Below are 22,154 nucleotides of genomic sequence, written 5' to 3'. Positions count from 1 at the left end.
CCATTCTTCTCATATCCAGGCCTTCCTTCTCCATGTGCGGCCATGTCTTTTCATGATACAATCTTCCCATCTCTTTGGAGGTTGGCCGAGTGGTTTCTTCAGTTCCAATGGGTACCACTTGGCGACAGCTGCAATCCATTGATTGTCAGTGAGCCTTGCTATATCCCCAGCCCATCGCATTTTACTGTGCCTTCCCTCAACAATGATGTCCTGCACTCCACTCTGCTGTCTGATCACTTAACTGGGGACTCGGTCATGGATTGAAATTCCCAGAATTCTTCCTTCCATTGCCCTCTCCGTGACAGACAGTTGCTGCTCCTCTGTCTTCATCAGCGCCCATGTTTCACGGTCGTACAACATTGCTGGCAATATGGTTGAGTTGAAGAGGCTGGCGCGTGTTGCCTTGTTGATTTTTCCTTGGAGGACATCCTTGATAGAATTGAATGTGCACGAACCTGCTTTCTTTCTTCACAAGAGTTCACCTTCCTGATCATGGTGCATGTTAATTTCTTGGCCCAAATAGACATATTGCTCAACTTCTTCTATTTGTTCTCCCTTGATTGTTATTTGGGCTTTTGGAAAGGTATCCGACTGCATACATTTAGTTTTGGAGTGGTTAATTTTAAGTCCAGCTTGGCTGCTTTTTGTGTTGAGTTCTCGCAACATTTTCTATAGTTTGATAATATTTTTGGCGATCAACATAATATTGTCTGCAAATCTGAGATGGTTTAACTGCTCTCCGTTGATGTTGATTCCACCCTTCCAATTCATCCGCCTCATTATCATTTCAAGGCAGGCTGTGAAGAGTTTAGGTGAAACTGTGTCTTTTTGTTTCACACCTTTCTTAACTGGGATGCGAGGGGGAGTGTCAAATAAGGTTATATCTGTAGTGAAGTCAGAATTTGCTTCCTTTAATAGTTTGATATAGTTTGTGTTGATGCCCTGCTCCACAAGAGTTTTTAACACTGCACTGATCTCTATGCTGTCAAAAACTTTTTCATAGTTGATGAAGGCAATACATAAGGGGAATTAGTATTCCCTTGCGCAGTCCAATAGCTGGTTTAAAGTGAAACTATGGTCCATTTTGCTGAAGTTCCTTCGAAAGCCTGCCTACCCTCTTGGCTGCTCATCCAGACTCTGTGAGAGTCGGTTTGTTATTATTTTGGTGAACAGCTTGTAGACATGTGAGAGCAGGCATATTGGATGATAGTTCTTTAGATCTTTATGGTCTTATCTTTATCTTTATAAGTTCCTTATACAGCAGAACGGTATTGGACTGCTTCCACCTAGATGGTATCTTCTACATTGCCAAGTAACGGCTGAACCTCTGAGCAAGGGTTTCCCAGAGGTTTTGGCCTCTAGCTCTTATCATTTCGACTGTCAGTCCATCTTTACCTGGGGCTTTTCCTTCCTTCATTTGGTGAACTGTCTGTCAAACTTGGCTGACGAGGATTAGGAGTACATGCTCTTTGGTCTCTTGAAGTGTTGGTACCGGGACATTTATCTGAGATGTGAACAGTTTGGCATTGAAATGTTTGCAGATTGCTTCCATCCCTGTTCTGTCAATTACTGGTTTTCCGTCCCTGTTCTTCAGCGCCGTTATTGTTGACCTGCACAGTGTCAATTCACTTTTGCATTTTTTGAGGCTTCTGTGACCTTCAGCTGTCTTTAAGAGCCTTTCATTTCGGTACTTCTCGAAGTCCTCCTTTAGTTTTCTTCTTATCAACTTGCAGAGGAGGGAGTACTCAATTTGTCACCATCATTTTGCTTCATATTCCTCCACTTCTCGAGCAAGTTCTGCGTTTCCTTGGCGATTCTTCCCTTCGTTCTTTTTGGTCTTTCTTTCTTGGCTAATTTCATGCATTGCCTCAACTTATCAGTGAAGTTTTTATAATCCTCATCGCAGTTATCTGTAAGACTCCAGTTTTCCTTGGAAATGTTTGCTTTCAAGATTGCCTAATCGAATATTTTTAGTCACTGTCTCTGATTTGCCATCTGTAGTGCTTACATAAAAGAACAGAAAAAAATAATGTTAATAGTTCAGGTTGCTCTGCTCTACATTAATAACATTTTCTTCAAAGAAAGTACACATTAAGTTGTTCCCCTTTTTCTAAAAAATCCAAAAAGAAAAGCATATGTTTAATGGAGCTGTACTTTTAACATTTGTATATTCCTTGAATGTACATATGTATGTCAGTTAAGGCTATATGATAGTTTATGAAGCCATGGATGTTAACAATGTGTTGTGGAAAGAGGATAGTAATAGATAAGAGTTGATAAGTTCTATTTTGGTGTAGGTTATGAAACAGAAGTGTAGTTGTTAACTGTAGTTATTTATTTCTTAGCTTTTCAGTGTTTGAGGAAAATGTTATTAAAGTAGCACAAAGTAACATTAACTAACATTAAACAATGTTCTTTTTCTGTAAAGTTCCATAGTTTTTAAAAGAAATTGTGTAAATTGTCGATGAAAAATAAATAGTTAAAAATGGCAATAATATAGAGAATGTGGTGACTGCAGTGAGTGTTGGAGAAATGTTGACTTTAGATGAAATGTGGCCATTGGAACTTGACAAATCTGTTGTTGTGTAAAAGACATAGGAAACTACCTATCAAGGAAAGTAGTCCTTAGTTAATGCAGTTTTTTAGAATGGACAATGCTAACTCAGTGTTGACAGAGTAAATAGGAACACTGGAATTTGACACATTTATTTCCTTGTATATACATAAGTGTCTTGCTAGCAAGCAATATCATCACACATCATTAATGCAGAAATTTCAAATTTGGCAACATTTACTACCATTATTAGACTATTAACAATATTTTCTGTTTATTAAAGTTTCACTTTAAGCTATGACTATTTTTATGTCAATGAATCATATACTCTAAACCAGTGGTTCTCAAAGCCGGTCCGCTGCTTGTTCAGGGAAAGCCCCGGCGTGCTGGACCAGTTTGTTTACCTGCCGTGTTTGCAGGTTCGGCCAATCACGGCTCCCACTGGCCACGGTTCACCGCTCCAGACCAATGGGGTCTGCAGGAAGGGCAGCCAGCACATCCCTTGGCCCGGGCCGCTTCCTGCAGCCCCCATTGGCCTGGAGCGGTGAACTGCAGCCAGTGGGAGCCGTGATCGGCTGAACCTGCGGATGCGGCAGGTAAACAAACCGGTCCGGCACGCCAGGGACTTACCCTGAACACGTGGCGGACCGGCTTTGAGAACCACTGCTCTAAACCCTAAAAAGAAAATGGCAATTGGTGAGTCCCTAGGGGTTCCTAACTTTTGTTCTCTTTAAAATTATACTGGTGTATTTGATAGTATTTTCATCAATTGTATCTTCTTTTTATTTTCAAATGAAATTTTAACACATAATTACAAATTCCCAAATAACCATAAAATACTTTTAAAATCTATATGATTGTTACACACATGCACACACAAACTTTGTGTATGTAGTAGGCCTGTCAATTAATCGCAGTTAACGCATGCGATTAACTCAAAACAAATTAACATGTTATTTTCTTAACAAGTGTTAATCACACACCTCTGTAGACTGGACTCCGTGGCGGACAGGGAGGGAGGCATCAGCTGCGGCAATTTGGGATAGCTGATTAAACACCTTCCAGAGGTGAGAGAGGAGCCCAGCCCCCTGCCACCTGCTGCACAGGGCCAGGCTTAGGCATGAGTGAGGGGAGCCACTACCCAGGGCGCCTGTTTAGGGCAGGGGTCCCCTCCTCCCACTGCCATGCTCCACTGCTTCTCCCACCACTCCCTCCCTCCCCCCCACCATGGAGCTGCCTCTAGCCAAGCTGCACCAGACAGGGAGCCTGCATCCTGTCTGCTATGCACAGCAAGGGCAGGGGGAGATGCAGGGGGGCTGATGTCAAGGTGTCCCTCTCCCCCTGACTATGTACCTGGTCGCCACTGAGCTGGGGTTGGGGGACAGGGGGAGCCTGTCTGCTGCTGCTTCTGGCTCAGGAGTGAGTGCTGCTACTGGAAAACTGTTCAAGCTCCTGAGTGCTCTGCTTAAAGAGACGGACCCCCCCTCCCACAACACACACACGCGCGCGCGCACAAACACACTGTTTCTCTCTTTCTCTCTTTCCCCCCAACACACACATACAGACAGTCTTCTCCCCCCACACACACACTCTCTCCCTCCAACACAAACACACATACACTCTCTCTCTCTCTATCATCCCCAGCACACACACATACACGCTTTCTTCCCCAACACACACATACAGACACACACACATCTCTCTCTCTTCCCCCAACACACACACACACACTCTCTCTCTCTTCCCCAACACACACACAATATTGAAAAATGCTATTTATTTTTAGCTTTTTTACAATGCAAATATTTGTAATAAAAAATAATGTGAAGTGAGCACTGTGCATTTTGTGTTCTCTGTTGTAGTTTAAATCAATATAATTGAAAATGTAGAAAACATCCAAAATTATTTAAATAAATGGTATTGTTTATTGTTTAACAGTGTGATTAAAGCTGTGATTAATCACAACTATTTTTTTAGTTTTGCGATTAATCAAATTAACTTTTTAAATAATTTGACAGCCCTCGTATGTAGAAAGAAAGATATATAATCCATCACAAAAGTACTTAGAGACCATTAATTTTGCACAATTAAGCATCCATAAATCAAGAAAATACAAAGATAACATTTCATTGGTAAGTGCATGCATTATTATATGGTCTTTAACTATGTAATCAGATACTCTTTATCAGATATTGTGAAATAATTTTTTTTTTGTAATACCTTAGATACAGGTGCAGCAGATTTCCTACCTCTCTTTGTCCTGAATAAACTTCAGAAAACAATGCAAACTCCATACATTGTGCATTTCTATATCAAGTAACATTTCTGGAAATAGGTTTTCTCCAAAAATACAATAAAGAGTATGAAAATCAGATATATAATGGGATCCTGGTTTTACTTTAACTACAGTATGATGTTTCTACCAAGTTACACTTTAAATTTCTCGGTGGAGTGATTTAAGCAGCTGATTTAAATCACTTGATATTTTTTTTAAATCATTCATTTAGGTTGAGGTTTTGTAACACTAATTCAAAAAGTTGTGCTATTGCAACTTCAGAATAAACTTTATAATTAACTAAATTATAATTACTGTTTTTAAAATATTACTGCTAATAAGGTGTCATATTTGAATTTTACAAAAAAGAAAAAAGGAAAATTAAGGCCCTGATCCTGCAAGCTTAAGCAGGTATGTAACTTTCGTCACATGAGTAGTCCCATAATTTAATTGGAACTACTTAGTGTACACTCAGTTAAGCACATGCATAAGTATCTGCAACATCTGGAGCTAAAGTTGTATTTTTGTTAAAAAATTTTTTTCTTAGTGATACCATTTGAACTAAATGATACAGAATGCACTGCATCCGAGGGTGCTAAAGGAGTTGGTGGATGTGATTGCAGAGCCATTGGCCATTATCTTTGAAAACTCGTGGCGATCGGGGGAGGTCCTGGATGATTGGAAAAAGGCTAATGTAGTGCCCATCTTTAAAAAAGGGAAGAAGGAGGATCTGGGGAACTACAGGCCAGTCAGCCTCACCTCAGTCCATGGAAAAATCACGGAACAGGTCCTCAAGGAATCAATTTTGAAGCACTTAGAGGAGAGAAAAGTGATCAGGAATAGTCAGCATGGATTCACCAAGGGCAAGTCATGCCTGACTTACCTAATTTCCTTCTATGACGAGATAACTGGCTCCGTGGATGAGGGAAAAGCAGTGGATGTGGTGTTCCTTGACTTTAGCAAAGCTTTTGACACGGTCTCCCACAGTATTCTTGCTAGCAAGTTAAAGTAGTATGGGCTGGATGAATGGACTATAAGGTAGATAGAAAGCTGGCTAGATCATCGAGCTCAACGGGTAGTGATCAATGGCTCCATGTCTAGTTGGAAGCTGGTATCAAGCAGAGTGCCCCAAGGGTCGGTCCTGGGGCCGGTTTTGTTCAACATCTTCATTAATGATCTGGAGGATGGCGTGGATTGCAGCCTCAGCAAGTTGGAAGATGACCCTAAACTGGGAGGAGAGGTAGATACGCTGGAGGGTAGGGATAGGATACAGAGGGACCTAGACAAATTAGAGGATTGGGCTAAAAGAAAGCTGATGAAGTTCAATAAGGACAAGTGCAGACTCCTGCACTTAGGACGGAAGAATCCCATGCACTGCTACAGACTGCGGACTGAGCGGCTAGGCAGCAGTTCTGCAAAAAGTACCTAGAGATTACAGTGGATGAGAAGTTGGATATGAGTCAACAGTTGTGCCCTTGTTGCCAAGAAGGCTAATGGCATTTTGGGATGTATAAGTAGGGGCATTGCCAGCAGATCAAGGGACGTGATCGTTTCCCTCTATTCGACATTGGTGAGGCCTCATCGGGAGTACTGTGTCCAGTTTTGGGTCCCACATTACAAGAAGGATGTGGAAAAATTGGAAAGCTTCCAGCGGAGGGCAACAAAAATGATTAGGGGGCTGGAGCACATAACTTATGAGGAGAGGCTGAGGGAACTGGGATTGTTTAGTCTGCGGAAGAGAAGACTGAGAGGGGATTTGATAGCTGCTTTCAACTACCTGAAAGGGGGTTCCAAAGAGGATGAATCTAGAACTGTTCTCAGTGGTAGCAGATGACAGAATGAGGAGTAATGGTCTCAAGTTGCAGTGGGGGAGGTTTAGGTTGGATATTAGTAAAAACTTTTTCACTAGGAGGGTGGTGAAGCACTGGAATGGGTTACCTAGGGAGGTGGTGGAATCTCCTTCCTTAGAGGTTTTTAAGGTCAGGCTTGACAGATCCCTGGCTGGGATGATTTAGTTGTGGATTGGTCCTGCTTTGAGCAGGAGGTTGGACTAGATGACCTCCTGAGATCTCTTCCAACCCTGATATTCTATGATACTTCTGACTCTATCATCAGAAGAACAAGCCTTTGTGTTCTCATTAAAAGCTGTTGTATAGCAAAATACTTGTACTCTTACATGCTATAACCTTTACAGTTGGAATAAGAATTTCTACTGACATTGCTTAATTACAAGCTGTTTTCTTCAGATATAGTCTGTGCTACATAATATAAGAAATATTAAACACTGAAATATTAAAAATTGGTCACATTTTCAAATCATGTTAATTGTAATGACCTGTAACTGAAAAAGAGTTTGTTTAACTTTATCTTTGTTTAACTTTTAACTTTATCTCTTTTACCTAAGAATAAATCAGCCAATTTTCAGTCTTAATTAGTCTTTGTTGTGAAGCTATAAGGGGCTATAAGAAAGATGTATTATGAAACTGTGGTTACAATTTCAACATTGAAGCCATGGCTATGACTCCATAATAAAAAACCTTCGGAAATAACTTTTTTCTTAATTGTATTGTCCTCCAGCAGATTGAGGAACTTATTTGTTTCTTCAGATTCAATGTCCTTTTTTCACTGTTTGTATATCTATGCCTCTGATACAGGGATCAGCACTTGAAAGACTAAAGGTAGTATGTATACCAGATAAATTCTCTAACATAAATGTAAGATCTGTAAACTCAAGAAAATGTAGTTATTGTGAAAGGTTGGGCACCTTTTGAAGAAAGTTTTAATATTTTATTTGTTTTCTTTTGTAGACATACATTTCTCCCAATGCTGCTATATTTAAAGCAGAAGATGCTGATGGAGAAACAGAAGCCATGTTAAACAACATGAGAGTTTACGGGACATGTATTATCGCTCTGATGGCCATAGTAGTCTTCGTAGGAGTTAAATATGTCAACAAACTTGCACTGGTCTTCCTGTCTTGTGTGATTCTTTCCATCTTTGCCATTTATGCTGGCGTTATTAAAACTGCTTTTGACCCACCAGACTTTCCGTAAGTGAAATACTATTTTAAGTGCTAAAGTGTGTAAAGATAGATTATTACTGTAATGCCTTAAATATTTTGTACCAAATTCTAGAATATGAGTACAATAGATGCAACCTAAAACTCTTGAAAACATTTTGGTAGAAAAAATTGGTAATTGTGCACCTAAGTATCTATTCGGTTTCATAATTTACCCATTTGTCCACACAAATGTGTTTCTGTATCTACAGAAGTGGTAACTGATTTTTGGCATACACTCTCATTAGAATATTTAAAATTCTGAATATTTTTATGGACTTCAATCTCTCAGTGAGCAAGCATACCTTTTTTTTTTTTTTTACATAGTGCAAATATAATTATTCCATTTAATTGAAATAGATCCAAAAAAAGAAATAAATTGTGTTATAGTCCATTAATGAGAATTCATCAGTATATACTTTTTCTAATAAAAATGTTTCTAGTCTTTTCTTATTTGCTTTGGGGGGTTTTGTGGTGGTTTTTAAAATGTAGTTGTGTAACTATGTATGTCTTTCTCAAAGATTTTCCTCTTCAATTAAACTTGCCTTCTTCCTCCTCTTAATATTTATATCTCACTGGAGACTGGATTTCCAAAAGATATAATCTAAGAATTACTCTGGGAAAGTTCTATGCCCTGTGTTATACAGGAGGTCAGACTAGATAATCATAACAATCCCTTCTGGCCTTGGAATCTGTGAATCTATGGTGAGCCTCAGGCCTGCTCTACAATAAAAATTTAGGTCAACCCAGCTACTTTCCTCAGGGGTGTAAAAAATCCATATCTCTGAGTGGCATATTTAAGCTGACCTACTCCTGGTGTGGACAGTGCTAGGTTGACAGAAGAATTCTTCTGTTCATCTAGCTACCGTCTCTCGTGGAGGTAGATTACCTACGCTGATGGGAGAACCTCTCCTGTTAGAATAGGTAGTGTTTACACTGAAGAGCTACAGCAGCACAGAGTTTCAAGTGCAGACAAGCTCACAGAAAGCTTCAGGGTAGGGTAAGTGAACCAAATTTGGAGTCTTTATTTATTTATTTATTTATTTATTTACTTTTACCCAGACTTATGCCTGGTCTACACTAGGGGGAGGGATCGATCTACGTTACACAACTTCAGCTACGTGAATAACGTAGCTGAAATCAACGTACTTAGATATACTCACCGTGGTGTCTCCACTGCGGTGAGTCGACTGCTGACGCTCCCCTCTCGACTCCACCTGTGCCTCTTGCTCCGGTGGAGTACCAGAGTTGATGGGAGAGTGCTCAGCGGTCGATATATCGTGTCTAGACTAGACGCAATAAATCGACCCCCGCTGGATCGATCACTGCCCGTCAATCCAGCGGGTAATGTAGACAGGCCCTTAAAGATCAAACCACTGATGAGCTATGGGTCAAAATGGTCCCAGTCTATCAAGTTTTACCCAGGGTAGTGCATGACACTCACTAAATCTTTTGGTGGACCCAAATTCAGAACAGTATTTAAGAAAAAGTTCATTTTTTTAAATGGTGCATGTGTCAATACAGACAAATAGTCAGAGAGTTTCTAATCCCACCATTTTTTTTTACGCTTGATTCTTGTAAGTGCTCTAAAATTCAAATGATTAATCGGATTGTTTTGAACTTTGCCTCATGGTCTGTAGGGTAGCTTTAATGATCTAAATTTTAAGGGGTTCCTGAGTTAGTCCTCCACCCCTCCAAAAAAAACCCTCAGTTTCCTTCTGCCATTTTTACTATTAAAAGGAGAGATACTGATGGCTGGAGGAATCACAGATCTCTTGATGGCTGTGAACTCACCCTGCCATTCACATATCTAAGGATAAATTAATTGCAAGCCCCATCTAAGAAAGACAAAAGGAGTTTTGAGTGACTGGAGGTTGCTGCAGATTGCAAGTCATGGGTTTCAATTCTAGTTTGGAGGGAATGTAATCAAAGTCTTTTGGGTGGAAAATTAGACAACTGAATGCTTCCTGGGAGGGGAGGAAAAGGGAGGGGATGGAGGAATAGGATGAGAGGTGTTTGGTGGTGCAGCAAGGGGAGGGCGGTTATGGAAAGGAGGATAAATAGGGATTAGTGGTTAGGGAAGGGAGAGAGGTTGAGGGCTCAGGTGAGGGAAGTGTGGAATCCTGCAGCTTGGCCAGTGCACCCCAAACCCCTGCACCCTCAGCTCTGCCAGAGCATCCAACCTCTGTACCTCAACCCCCTGTAATATCACCCCTACCTGCACACTCACCTCTGCAAGTTCACCCCAACCCCCTGTGCTCCCAGCTGTTAGTGCACCCCAACCTGTTTGTACCCACACCTCTGCCAGGGCACTCCAACCACCCTGCACACCCAGCTGTGCTAGTGCACTGCAACCCAACCCACTGCAACCCCTGCTCTGCTAGTGCATCCCAAGCCCCTGCATTCCAACCTTCCTGCTCCTCCCAGTTTTGCCAGTGCACTGTAGCCCTTCATCCCAAGCTCCTTTAGGAGGCCTAAATGTTTGAAGGAAAAAATTAGCCATGTGAATGCTTCCTAGGAGGGGAAAGGTAATTAGGGGACAGAGGAGAGGAAAAGGGAGGGGAGGAGAGAGAAGAGGGGTTTGGGGCTGCACTGAATCCCATCATCACACTGTGGGTGGACCCCGCAATACGGCAGTGAGTCTGAGCGGAGCTGCCCACGAAGGCAGCACCATCTGAGCTGGATCCAGCTCTAAAGTAGTTTGAGTGAGCACCAGTGCCCACTGCCTGGGCAGTGTGACTGCTGATGTGCTGGTGGGCTTCATTTTGCTGCTGACTGGAGCAAGGAATAGATGGGCTGCCTGTGCTACCGACTGGACAGTGAAATCTTTATTAAAATGAGCTCAGCACTGTGATCATTGCTGTCCACAGTAAACTGTGGACCCACCCAAATTTCCACTCCTAGCTACATCACTGTGCAGTCTGGAATGTGACCCTGGGAGCCTTGCAGTGCCAATTAGAAAAGCCACAACATATTATAACTCTCATCAGGCCTGACACACACATTGCACCAACTCACTGTTGTCATAATCTGTATCTAAAAGGTGTTGTGTAAGGTATCATATGTAAAATGATAACACACTGGTCATTAATATTGTGTGATGTATATATAGGTGATGTATAAATAGTTATAGGTGTGTGCTGGAAATTCTTTCCTAAAATGTGTTTTGAGAGGCATTGCTTAAGCCCACCTGTCCTAGACAAAGGAACATTGTTTCAAAGATTTGACTGTGTCTCCAATGTAAATTAAGCAAGATGAGACCAAAGACAGTGAAAAACACATTTACAAATGAGGTAAACAAAGTCATCAGGGGAACAAGGGAGGGGTGATGACCCTTTAATAATCTTGATAGGGGATGGAGACTGTGTATCCCCAGGAAATTTTCCTGCCTCTTGAAACAGGGTCAGTGAGTTTTGGGAAGATACAAGCAGAGGCAAAAAACCATTCTGTTATGCATCACTAGATGTATACCAGGGCCATAGCTCTTGTATTCTGAGAAACTTGGATGTTTCAGCAAAGAAGGTTGAAGTCTTTGGGAAATATATGAGAAACCTAGACAAAGATTGTAACTTGCTGAGGTTAAGTTTGTCATTGGAAAGCGTGTTTTGTTTTTTCACTTGTAAACATAACTGTGTCTTCCGTTCTTACCAATTATCACTTAAATATATGATCTTTGTTAATAAACTTATTCTTGTTTCATTACAAGACCATCTTAGTGCTGTGCATTTGACTGAAGAATAAAATCCTCAGTCCAATACCAGGTTGATGAATGTTCTGTCTCTTTGGAGACAGCAAACTTGATAACTTCTCTGAGGGTCCAGTAAGAGGGACTAGACATTGCAGAAAGATGTCTCTGGGAAATTCAGGAATTGGGATTCACTGATTGTTATCTCTAAGGCAAGGTTTGGACTGGCAGAGTCCTGAGGAGTTTGCTAACAAGACAGATAAGCTGGTGTGTCAGCGGCCTCACTCTTAGCTTAGTAGCACAAGTTCACCCTTGCTGAGGCAGAGCGGTAACACACTGGCTCAGGGTTCTGGGTGTCCCAAGCAAAGAGTCACATGTAAGGATTACAGTGTGCATGCACCAATGAAGGGAAAAAATTAGAGGGTTTCTATATTGGCATTATATACTGTCCTGGGTAGTTTGAGGGAATGTGCCAATACCATTGTCCCTAGTGAACACCTGCACTGAATTTTCTCTTTTGAACCTGTACAGTAAAAAATTAATAACTTATGCTGCTTGCTACAAGTTGTATCTGTTATATTTTTTATATTATGGGGAGTGTACTGTGAACACAGCAGAACAGTCTTGGTCTTACCAAAATGTTTTTATATTGTGTGGGGAGGAGCTGCAGACAGAGGTATTTGTGTGTGTGGTTGGGTGGGGAGACAGGGAGAGGGGTTGCAGCTGCGGAGGGATTGGGCAATGGGGATGGATTATAGACAAGTCTTAGATTGGTAGTTTCAGAAAATCTGTATTTTACTAGCCCTTTTTTAGAGTAGGGGTGGGATGGCAAGTGGCTACTTCTGGTGTTGGGGCAGATCATTGTGGTGTTTTCAAAGACATGTAGTGCAGAGGTTTGATGGCTGAGGGAAAAGAAATATGTGCACGGCCAGGATTGCCAGTGTGTGGATTCTGGGTGATTCCTGGATCACAAGGTTGCAGAAGTTTGGGGGAGATCAAAGAGTATACCATGACATGGGCATTGCTGACCACAGGCTGTTTTGGTTTGGTATGCAAATTGTGGGACATGATAGGTAGCTACTAGCTACTACCAGCAGCACATCTTTTCCCAGTCAATAATGAGGAAATTCAATGGCAAAAAAGACAATAATGCAGAGTTAAGGCTGCTTGGTGATATGTTGTCCCCTTGCAGAACACGGAGTTGAGCATAATTCAAACTTCTGAAAAACAGGAAATGCAGAATTAAGGTTGCCCATGTAGGATCCAGTGTGCATTGTTTCAGTGTAGAATTGTGTATTACACATAATTAGCAGGGCACAGGAGTTTTATTGGAAAGGGTATATTCAGTAGCAAGCTGGGGCATAAGAGCAGTCTTAAGCGTTTATTATCTGCATGCACTCCAGGTAAAGTGCGTGTGGTTGGTGTCAGCTATACTGAATGGTGGAGGCAGTAGTGTCAGATCTGTGTGACAGTAGCTGTGATTTGTGATATGTGAAGATCTATGTTTTGTACCCTATTATGCATATGAGGAAAGGGAAGACGTTCATGTGTACCTCCAGGATGCATCATTTCTATGCAGAATTGTACTGGTTACATCAGTAGCAGGGCATAGGGCTTGCAAAGGATATTGTCAACAGTGAGGTGGAATACAAAAGGATTCTTATACTTTCATGATGGTTAAGTGAACGTGTAGGTTGAGATAGTATCCTCTGAGTATGTGTGAGGAGGCTGTAAAAGGCTTGTGAAGTGATCCTTAAATTGTATGTGTGTTATATTTTTTTCTGGGGAGTTGGCTAAGTGCTTGAGTGTGCACCAGCATTTGGAACCTCCTGAGTCTTAGATTGCCAAGGACCAGCGTGAGTATGTGTTATGTCAATATTAAGACATTTCTCAAAAAGGGTACAGAGAAGGTGGTAAGAGCAACTTTATCTCCCCCTTTTAATAGTGTTAGGTGGAATCCTGTTGGTGAAAGTGACTGGGCTGGAAAAGAAGGTGAAGATCTCATATATTCAGCAAAAGTCTGAGTTTTGCTCAATTCAGCATTCTGCAAGGGGGCAACATACCACTGAGCAACTTTACAATTCTGCATTAACATAGTTTTTGCCATTGAATTAATAATGTTATAATGTGTATAATGTGTGATATGGTAAATGAAGAATTTGCTAGAGAATAGACTATAGATTAAGTTAAATGAGAACAAATTCACTACAGAGAACCAATTCTACCCTTATTTTATTTCTTTCACATCTAGTATTTGTCTTCTTGGAAACCGTACATTGTCAAGACACAACGTTGATATTTGTGCCAAATCTATTGAGGTAAACAATGAAACAGTGACAACGAAGCTGTGGAGTCTCTTCTGTGATAGTCCCTCACTTAATGCCACATGTGATGAATACTTTAACCTAAATAATGTGACAGAAATTCAAGGGATTCCTGGAATTGCTAGTGGAGTTCTAATTGGTAAGTCTGAAAACAGAGCCAGAGATGGGACACTAGACAGGGAAGGCTCTAAGTTACTACAGAGAATTGTTTTCCAGGTGTCTGGGTGCTGGTTTTGCCCAGATGCTCAGGGTCTAACCGATCACCATATTTAGTATCAGGAAGGAATTTTCCTCTGGGTCAGCTTGGCAGAGTCCTTTGGGTTCTTTGCCTTCCTCTGCAGCATGGGACATGGGTCACTTGCAGGTTAAACTAGGGTGAATTTCTGTAACCGGAAATCTTTAAATCATGATTTGAGGACTTGAGTAATTCAGCGAGAGGTTGAGGTTATTGGTCTATTACAGGAGTGGGTGGGCGAGGTTCTATGGCCTGTAATGTGCAGGAGGTCAGACTAGGTGATCATGGTGGTCCCTTCGGGCCTTAAAGTCAATGTGCAGTTAAACTTTTAAATTTTTTGTATGGTATTAGTGTGGGCCATAACAGTTCTACCGTGCAGGGCGTAAGATGTCTATCATTGTTTCTGTAACTCATGTATCTGTAGACTGCTCCCTCCTATCACTGTATTTCAGCACTGTTTGGTTCTTAGAAATACTTCATTTTATGGTACGTGGACACTTGTTTAAGGGTAACTATTGTATCAAATAACAAAAAAGTTAAAAATACCAATTAAAATGCAATGTAATTATAATAGTTAGCATTTTTGTACACTTAGTGCTTTACACCTTCAATATGCTGTACATTCATTAATTCTCAAAACCCTACTATATGGTAGGGGTAATGGTTGGAAACAGTAAAATACAGAGTTTGTGACTTGTCCAAGGTCACATGGCAAGTCAGTGGCAGAACTGGGATGAAAACTCAGCAGTTTCTAGCTTCCGGTCACACATTTAGTTCAATAGACTTCTAACAGAATGTCAGGAAGCTCCTGTTGTCCCATTCTGTTAGCAGTTGTGGGAACCCTGCAGGCTAATTTCTGCTGTTCTACTGGATCTTTAGACTCCATCTGTATGTAAGAGGGGTGACAGTAGGCTGCCAGCAGAGATTGTTTCTAGGTTCTGGAAAAGAGAAGTCCTGAAGGAAGGAACCTTTAAGAGCTGCCAAGCCAGGGGGAAAGCATATGATTTGGGGTTCAGGTAGTGTGGTTTTGAAATTGTTTAATGAACAATTCCCAAGGAAGCATTAATTCTTGATTCTACAAGTACGTAATTTTTTTTAAGTCGGTGGGGACTCCAGCAACTTACTACTTCTGTCAAAATTCAGTAAAAGATTTCAAGAAGGATCCAATATAAAATGTATATGCACTTACAATGATCATTCTTCAATTCCAAACCCTTATATTCCATCACTCTGAACTTCCTTAAAATGTTTTCTTTGTGGCTGTAATTTTTCTTGTGAGAAATGTGTTAGGCTTTTTATTTGTGTTTTGTAGTACATCATATGAATATCTGCTAGTTTTCTGAATGCATATATTTAAAATTATATTTATTCTGGTAACATTTTACAATATGCTCAGAAAAGTTTAAAGCAGATTTTATTTTGGTACAGACTAATATAATTTCATTTTGAAATAAAAATTTTCTAATGGTTCAGGTTAGCATACTATGTCCATAAGGTTGTTTTCCTTAACTTCAAAAAAAAAAAAAATATTGTACTTTGGCTCTATGCCATGAGGCCTTCCATCATTATGTACTTTTCTGATGGGTAGCCACTCCCATATTACAAGCATCAGCTAATCTTTGGGATTGGATGTCCATAAATCACAGATTGGTCATTTAGAAAGATATGTAGAGTTCAAAGGCTTTGCATTTTCCTTTTTATGTAGTATAGGAAAACATATTTTTATACAGTAAATAAATGAAACTGTTCTCTAGATAGAGATAAAAATAGGGCTTCATGCTTTTCTCCTTTTTTTGAGGAAGAATATAGTAAAAACTCACAAATAGGAAAACATGCTTTTAGGTAATGAATACAAATCTAATCAAATTAAATAAAAAACTTCAAAGTTTTAGTGACTGTAAAATAAAATATTTTTATTTCTTCAAGCAAATATTGCAAGAAACTGTTACATGAGTTAATCATATATATATAAAACATTGGTGTTCTACATCCATTGTGAAATGTATTCCAAAAACTCCTTTCAGAGTTATCCAATAACATTTATTTATAGATAGATAAATAGAGATAAAAATAAAAATGCAGGGAGAAGGAAAAAAGCAGTGCACCCCACTGATTGTATATTATGCATAGCCTTTGATACTGATCATCCCCAAGTATTTTTCAAAGCAGCCAAATGTCTGCCCATGTGCAACATCCACAAAAATTAGCTGGCACTCATAGTATGGAGAGTGGCCACCTGTCAAAAAAAAAAAAAAAAAAAAAAGCTGATAGAAGATACCATAGGGTTACTATTGCCTTTTTCCTAGTGCTTTAAGAAATGTTCCCAAAATGCCAAGAGTTTTATACCCAGCGAGGTCACCCGATTCATAAGAGTAGATCTTTGTTTAAATTACAAGTAATGTTGTATGCTTTGTTGTTATATAAAAATAAATGAGATAAAAACTGTAGTATGTCTACACTACAGAAAGAGAGCTACTGTCCTGTAGCATCATATTGTTGATTCTTCCTGTATCAACAAAAGGGGGTTTTCTGTCAAAGTAATCAATCCATCTCTTTGAGAACCAGTAGCTAGGTCGATGGAAGAATTCTTCTATCAACCTAGCTGTCTCTACAATGAAGGTTAGATCAACCTAATTACACCACATAAGACATGGAATTTTTCACAGCTGTGAGTGATGGAGCTAGGTTGATCTTATTTTTAGGTCACTTTTGTTTGGATAGCTCTCATTTATTAGGTGTTTGTACAGCTCTCACTTATTTCCTTACAGATAACCTGTGGAGTGCCTATACAGACAAAGGATCAATTGTTGAAAAAAAGGGTCAGCCATCAGTTACTGGAACAGAAGAGATAAAAGTTGGAGGACTCCCATATGTTTTTACAGACATTATGACCTACTTCACAATGCTAGTAGGGATTTATTTCCCATCTGTGACAGGTAAATACAGTGGTTTTGCATGAAGAGATATTGCTGTTGTTAATTGTCATTTTATTGTTGGCACTGCACTTCCCCAATTTTGGTTTATAAGTATTATGGCTAAGTTATTTAATTATAATGTCAGAGTACAGGGGAGGCACAGTCTACCTTGTTATTTCAGTGGACTACAGTCTGAGGCAGAAACCATTTAAAGCAGCATTTCCTAATTTTTTGAAAGCTGAGTTCCCTTCAAGAAAATGAAACCAATTGTCTCTTCCCAGGGCTTCATGCATTGCTAAAGGCCTAAGCAAAAGAAGTGCTAACTCAAAGATTGTGCATATCTTCATAATATAATTTTCTCTTTCTTGAAGTGAATGGGGCAGTTTACTCATCTGAGCTACTGTTCCAGGTTTTCTGCAAACTTAGGCTGACATCTTTTTATCAGTTTACATTTTCAAGGTTCTCTTTTCAACTGAAAGAAGGTGAAGACATCTAGAGGCTTACTGTCACAGAAGTGCAGCTAGTCTCGCAACCATCCCCTTCCTGGTCTTGATAGATTTATATGGAGCTAGTTTGATTCATAGAATCATAGAATATCAGAGTTGGAAGGGACCTCAGGAGGTCATCTAGCGAAGTCCAACCCCCTGCTCAAAGCAGGACCAATCCACAACTAAATCATCCCAGCCAGGGCTTTGTCAAGCCTGACCTTAAAAAACTCTAAGGAAGGAGATTCCACCACCTCCCCAGGTAACCCATTCCAGTGCTTCACCACCCTCCTAGTGAAAAAGTTTTTCCTAATATCCAACCTAAACCTCCCCACTGCAACTTGAGACCATTACTCCTCATTCTGTCATCTGCTACCACTGAGAACAGTCTAGATCCATCCTCTTTGGAACCCCCTTTCAGGTAGTTGAAAGCAGCTATCAAATCCCCTCTCAGTCTTCTCTTACTCAGACTAAATAATCCCAGTTCCCTCAGCCTCTCCTCATAAGTCATGTGCTCCAGCGCCCTAATCATTTTTGTTGGCCTCCACTGGACGCTTTCCAATTTTTCCACATCCTTCTTGTAGTGTGGGGCCCAAAACTGGACAGGCCTCACCAATGCCGAATAGATGGGAATGATCATGTCCCTCGATCCTGGCAGTGCTCCTACTTATACAGCCCAAAATGCCATAAGCCTCCTTGGCAACAAGGGTACACTGTTGACTCATATCCAGCTTCTCGTCCACTGTAATCCCTAAATCCTTTTCTTCAGAACTGCTGCCTAGCCACTTGGTCCCTAGTCTGTAGCAGTGCATGGGATTCTTCCATCCTAAGTGCAGGACTCTGCACTTGTCCTTATTGAACCTCATCAGATTTCTTTTAGCCCAATCCTCTAATTTGTCTAGGTCCCTCTGTATCCTATCCCTACCCTCCAGCGTATCTACCTCTCCTCCCAGTTTAGGGTCATCTTCCAACTTGCTGAGGGTGCAATCCACTCCATCCTCCAGATCATTACTGAATATATTGAACAAAACCGGCCCCAGGACCGGCCCTTGGGGCACTAAGCTTGAAACCAGCTGCCAATTAGACATGGAGCCATTGATCACCACCCGTTGAGCTCGACGATCTAGCCAGCTTTCTATCTACCTTATAGTCCATTCATCCAGCCCATACTTCTTTAACTTGCTGGCAAGAATACTGTGGGAGACCATGTCAAAAGCTTTGCTAAAGTCAAGGAACACCACGTCCACCGTTTTCCCCTCATCCACAGAGCCAGTTACCTCGTCATAGAAGGCAATTAGATTAGTCAGGCATGACTTGCCCTTGGTGAATCCATGCTGACTGTTCCTGATCACTTTCCTCTCCTCTAAGTGCTTCAGAATTGATTCCTTGAGGACCTGCTCCATAATTTTTCCAGGGACTGAGGTGAGGCTGACAGGCCTATAGTTCCCCGGATCCTCCTTCTTCCCTTTTTTAAAGATGGGCACTACCTTGGCCTTTTTCCAATTATCCAGGACCTCCCCTGATCGGCATGAGTTTTCAAAGATAATGGCCAATGGCTCTGCAATCACATCAGCCAACTCCTCTAGCACCGTAGGATGGAGTGCATCCGACCCCATGGACTTGTGCACGTCCAGCTTTTCTAAATAGTCCCTAACCACTTCTTTCTCCACAAAGGGCTGGTCACCTCCTCCCCATGCTGTGCTGCCCAGTGCAGTAGTCTGGGAGCTGACCTTGTTCGTGAAGACAGAGGCAAAAAAAGCATTGAGTACATTAGCTTTTTCCACATCCTCTGTCACTAGGTTGCCTCCCTCATTCAGTAAGGGGCCCACACTTTCCTTGACCACCTTCTTGTTGCTAACATACCTGTAGAAACTCTTCTTGTTACTCTTAACATCCCTTGCTAGCTGCAACTCCAGGTGTGATTTTGCCTTCCTGATTTCACTCCTGCATGCCTGAGCAATAATTTTATACTCCTCCCTGGTCATTTGTGCAATCTTCCACTTCTTGGAAGCTTCTTTTTTGTGTTTAAGATCAGCACGGATTTCACTGTTAAGCCAAGCTGGTCACCTGCCATATTTACTATTTTTTCTATACATCAGGTTGGTTTGTTCCTGCAACCTCAGTAAGGATTCTTTAAAATACAGCCAGCTCTCCTGGACTCCTTTCCCCCTCATATTATTCTCCTAGGGGATCCTGCCCATCAGTTCCCTGAGGGAGTCAAAGTCTGCTTTTCTGAAGCCCAGGGTCTGTATTCTGCTGCTCTCCTTTCTTCCTTGTGTCAGGATCCTGAACTCGACCATCTCATGGTCACTGCCTCCCAGGTTCCCATCCACTTTTGCTTCCCCTACTAATTCTTCCCAGTTTGTGAGCAGCAGGTCAAGAAGAGCTGTGCCCCTAGTTGAAACACCTTGAGGGGAATTGGGAGGGTTTCCCCTGCCCCCATTCCTAACTCAGTCATTTGCATTTTGACAGATCACCTGACTGTTGTGAGCTTTCTTAGGTAACAGAAGGGGATACTTCCTAAAATATTTCCCAGTAAAATATCAGAAAGAATGTTGTCTAACATTCCCACTGCTAGCATCCCCAAACTCTCTTGGGTCTTTACAGAGATTTCGGATAGAGGTGTGGAAAATGGTTTTACCCTTGGCATTTTATCCACATCTAGCTGCCTCCCAGGTTCTAGTGTGGTTTTATCTCATGTGGTTTGACTAGGATATGGGCAGTGTGCTGGGTTCCTCCATCCCTGGAATATCTGCCCAGTAACTTTCATCCCCACTGGGGATCTGGTGTTTCTGTACCCATAAGGTACAGCACAGTATATGTACTTGTCTTTTTGTTCTGTTTATACAGCACCTAGTCCAGTGGATCCTTGTCTGTGACTTAGGATTCCTAGGTTATGATAATACAAATAATAAATAATAATATGTACTGGTGCCTGAGGAGTGAAGTCAGCAGCATGTACGTTGTACACCCCAGTTGAACTGGCTGTGTAATTTCTCCCCCTCCAGAGGCTGAACAACAGAGTTAACTCTCTACTTTTGAAGTTCAAGCAGGGCCCCCCCTCCACCCCGCTCAGTGTACAGACTGGGTAATTCCAGGGGAGATAAACCAGTGTATGACAGAGATGATGCCACTTCTCCCCACTCCTCTGAGATCCCTCTGGGATGGTATCCTGCTGCAGTAGGTTCTCACCCCTGAATGGGTGATTCTGCTTGCCTCATCCCTCTTATGTTTCCTATCAGCCCAAGGCATCTGTCTATGTATTCGTCAGCCAGTTTACTGTCTGTGAACACATCTCAGGGCTTTCAGTCTATTAACCAGGATTTTAGGGCATAGAGGTACAAGGTGTAAAACTGCTCAAGTCCCATTAGCTCATAGACCTTCTGAACAGTTTTCTTGCCCCAACCACTACTCCATTTTATTATGTAATCCCTAATTTGTGTTTCAACTTCAGAAGACTAGTTTTTATCACACTTTTTCTGAACCCCCTGAAATTTCCTTCTGTACAATTTGTGTGACAGTTCAAATTTCTCAAGCAAGGCAAGTTTAAACTGAACAAATGTTCTGTAGTCCACATAATGGAATGCCAAATGTTTCCTCAGTTATATTAGTTTTTGGATTGTTGCTAAACATAAATGTTGTATTTAAACTCTTTTTCATAAAGTAATCACTTTGTTGCTTTTATGGTATAAAATTTGGTTTTATTCTTTTTTTTAGGTATTATGGCAGGATCAAACAGATCTGGAGACCTTAGGGATGCTCAGAAATCTATTCCTACTGGAACAATTTTGGCTATTTCAACTACATCCTTTATCTGTATCCTTTGTGATGTGTTTTAATTATTTTCTTTCTTCCAGTGCACACTATTAAGGTGGAAGTGTACATGCCTTAGGATTTTCCTTTGAAATTTCACTGGGGAGTCATTCAAGTTTGCTGAGTTTAAAACTTAGCAGGAGCAAAACAGAACCTAAACTGAAAGAAATTCTAAATATTTTCTATTGATTTCCCAAATTCCAAATTAAAATTGATGCTATTGTGGTGGATAATGCAGGATCCTGAAACCACCCTGGTCTACCCAGTAAATTACCTTTATTTTGGCCTGATCAGTGTGGCCATTTGAAAATGTGATAGTGTATGAACTGCCAGGGAAAGAAACTAATGCTATACAGCATTACAAAATTAGGAATCCCAGAGTCTTCTTTTATGAAATGCCAAATTTTGTATCACTTGAAGTTACTTAAAATATGAGAAAATATTTATCCCTACGGTTGAGTGTGTACCCATAAATGATGTAATCTAATCTAATCTAATCTAATCTATGAAGTTGGTTATTTTCAGCACTACATTGGGGTAAAGTATAGAATAAATACAGCACATCATAAAGAAATATTGGCAAAAGTCAGCTAATCCTTGATTAATCTTATTTTTGTGAGAAAGCTGGAAGAAGACAAAAAAAGTAATGTTCTGAAATTTTTTACAGATTCTTAGGTAAAGTGGAGTTTGATTCTTCTCCAAATTATACTACAGTATAATCTGTTTTTATCTTCCTTCATTCTTAATAATAGATCTATCCTGCATTGTATTGTTTGGTGCATGTATAGAAGGTGTGATATTAAGAGATAA

At 40.7% G+C, this 22,154-nt stretch overlaps 1 protein-coding gene across 1 annotated transcript in view; it reads left to right on the top strand.

Annotated features, from left to right (window-relative positions):
• Window positions 1-22,154, top strand: part of SLC12A7 (solute carrier family 12 member 7) — a 315,751-nt gene that overhangs the window by 202,290 nt on the left and 91,307 nt on the right. Inside the window, exons 7-11 of the mRNA XM_077809176.1 lie at window positions 7,637-7,878; window positions 13,824-14,035; window positions 16,900-17,067; window positions 21,249-21,347; window positions 22,097-22,154. Of these exons, the coding sequence (XP_077665302.1) occupies window positions 7,637-7,878; window positions 13,824-14,035; window positions 16,900-17,067; window positions 21,249-21,347; window positions 22,097-22,154 (779 nt within the window). The remainder of the gene's footprint in view (window positions 1-7,636; window positions 7,879-13,823; window positions 14,036-16,899; window positions 17,068-21,248; window positions 21,348-22,096) is intronic.

The sequence above is a fragment of the Eretmochelys imbricata genome, chromosome 2 (genome assembly GCF_965152235.1).
Source record: "Eretmochelys imbricata isolate rEreImb1 chromosome 2, rEreImb1.hap1, whole genome shotgun sequence".
In the NCBI taxonomy this organism is placed as follows: domain Eukaryota; kingdom Metazoa; phylum Chordata; order Testudines; family Cheloniidae; genus Eretmochelys; species Eretmochelys imbricata.
Note: the sequence above shows the minus strand (reverse complement) of the source record. Positions and strands in the feature narration are given on the sequence as shown.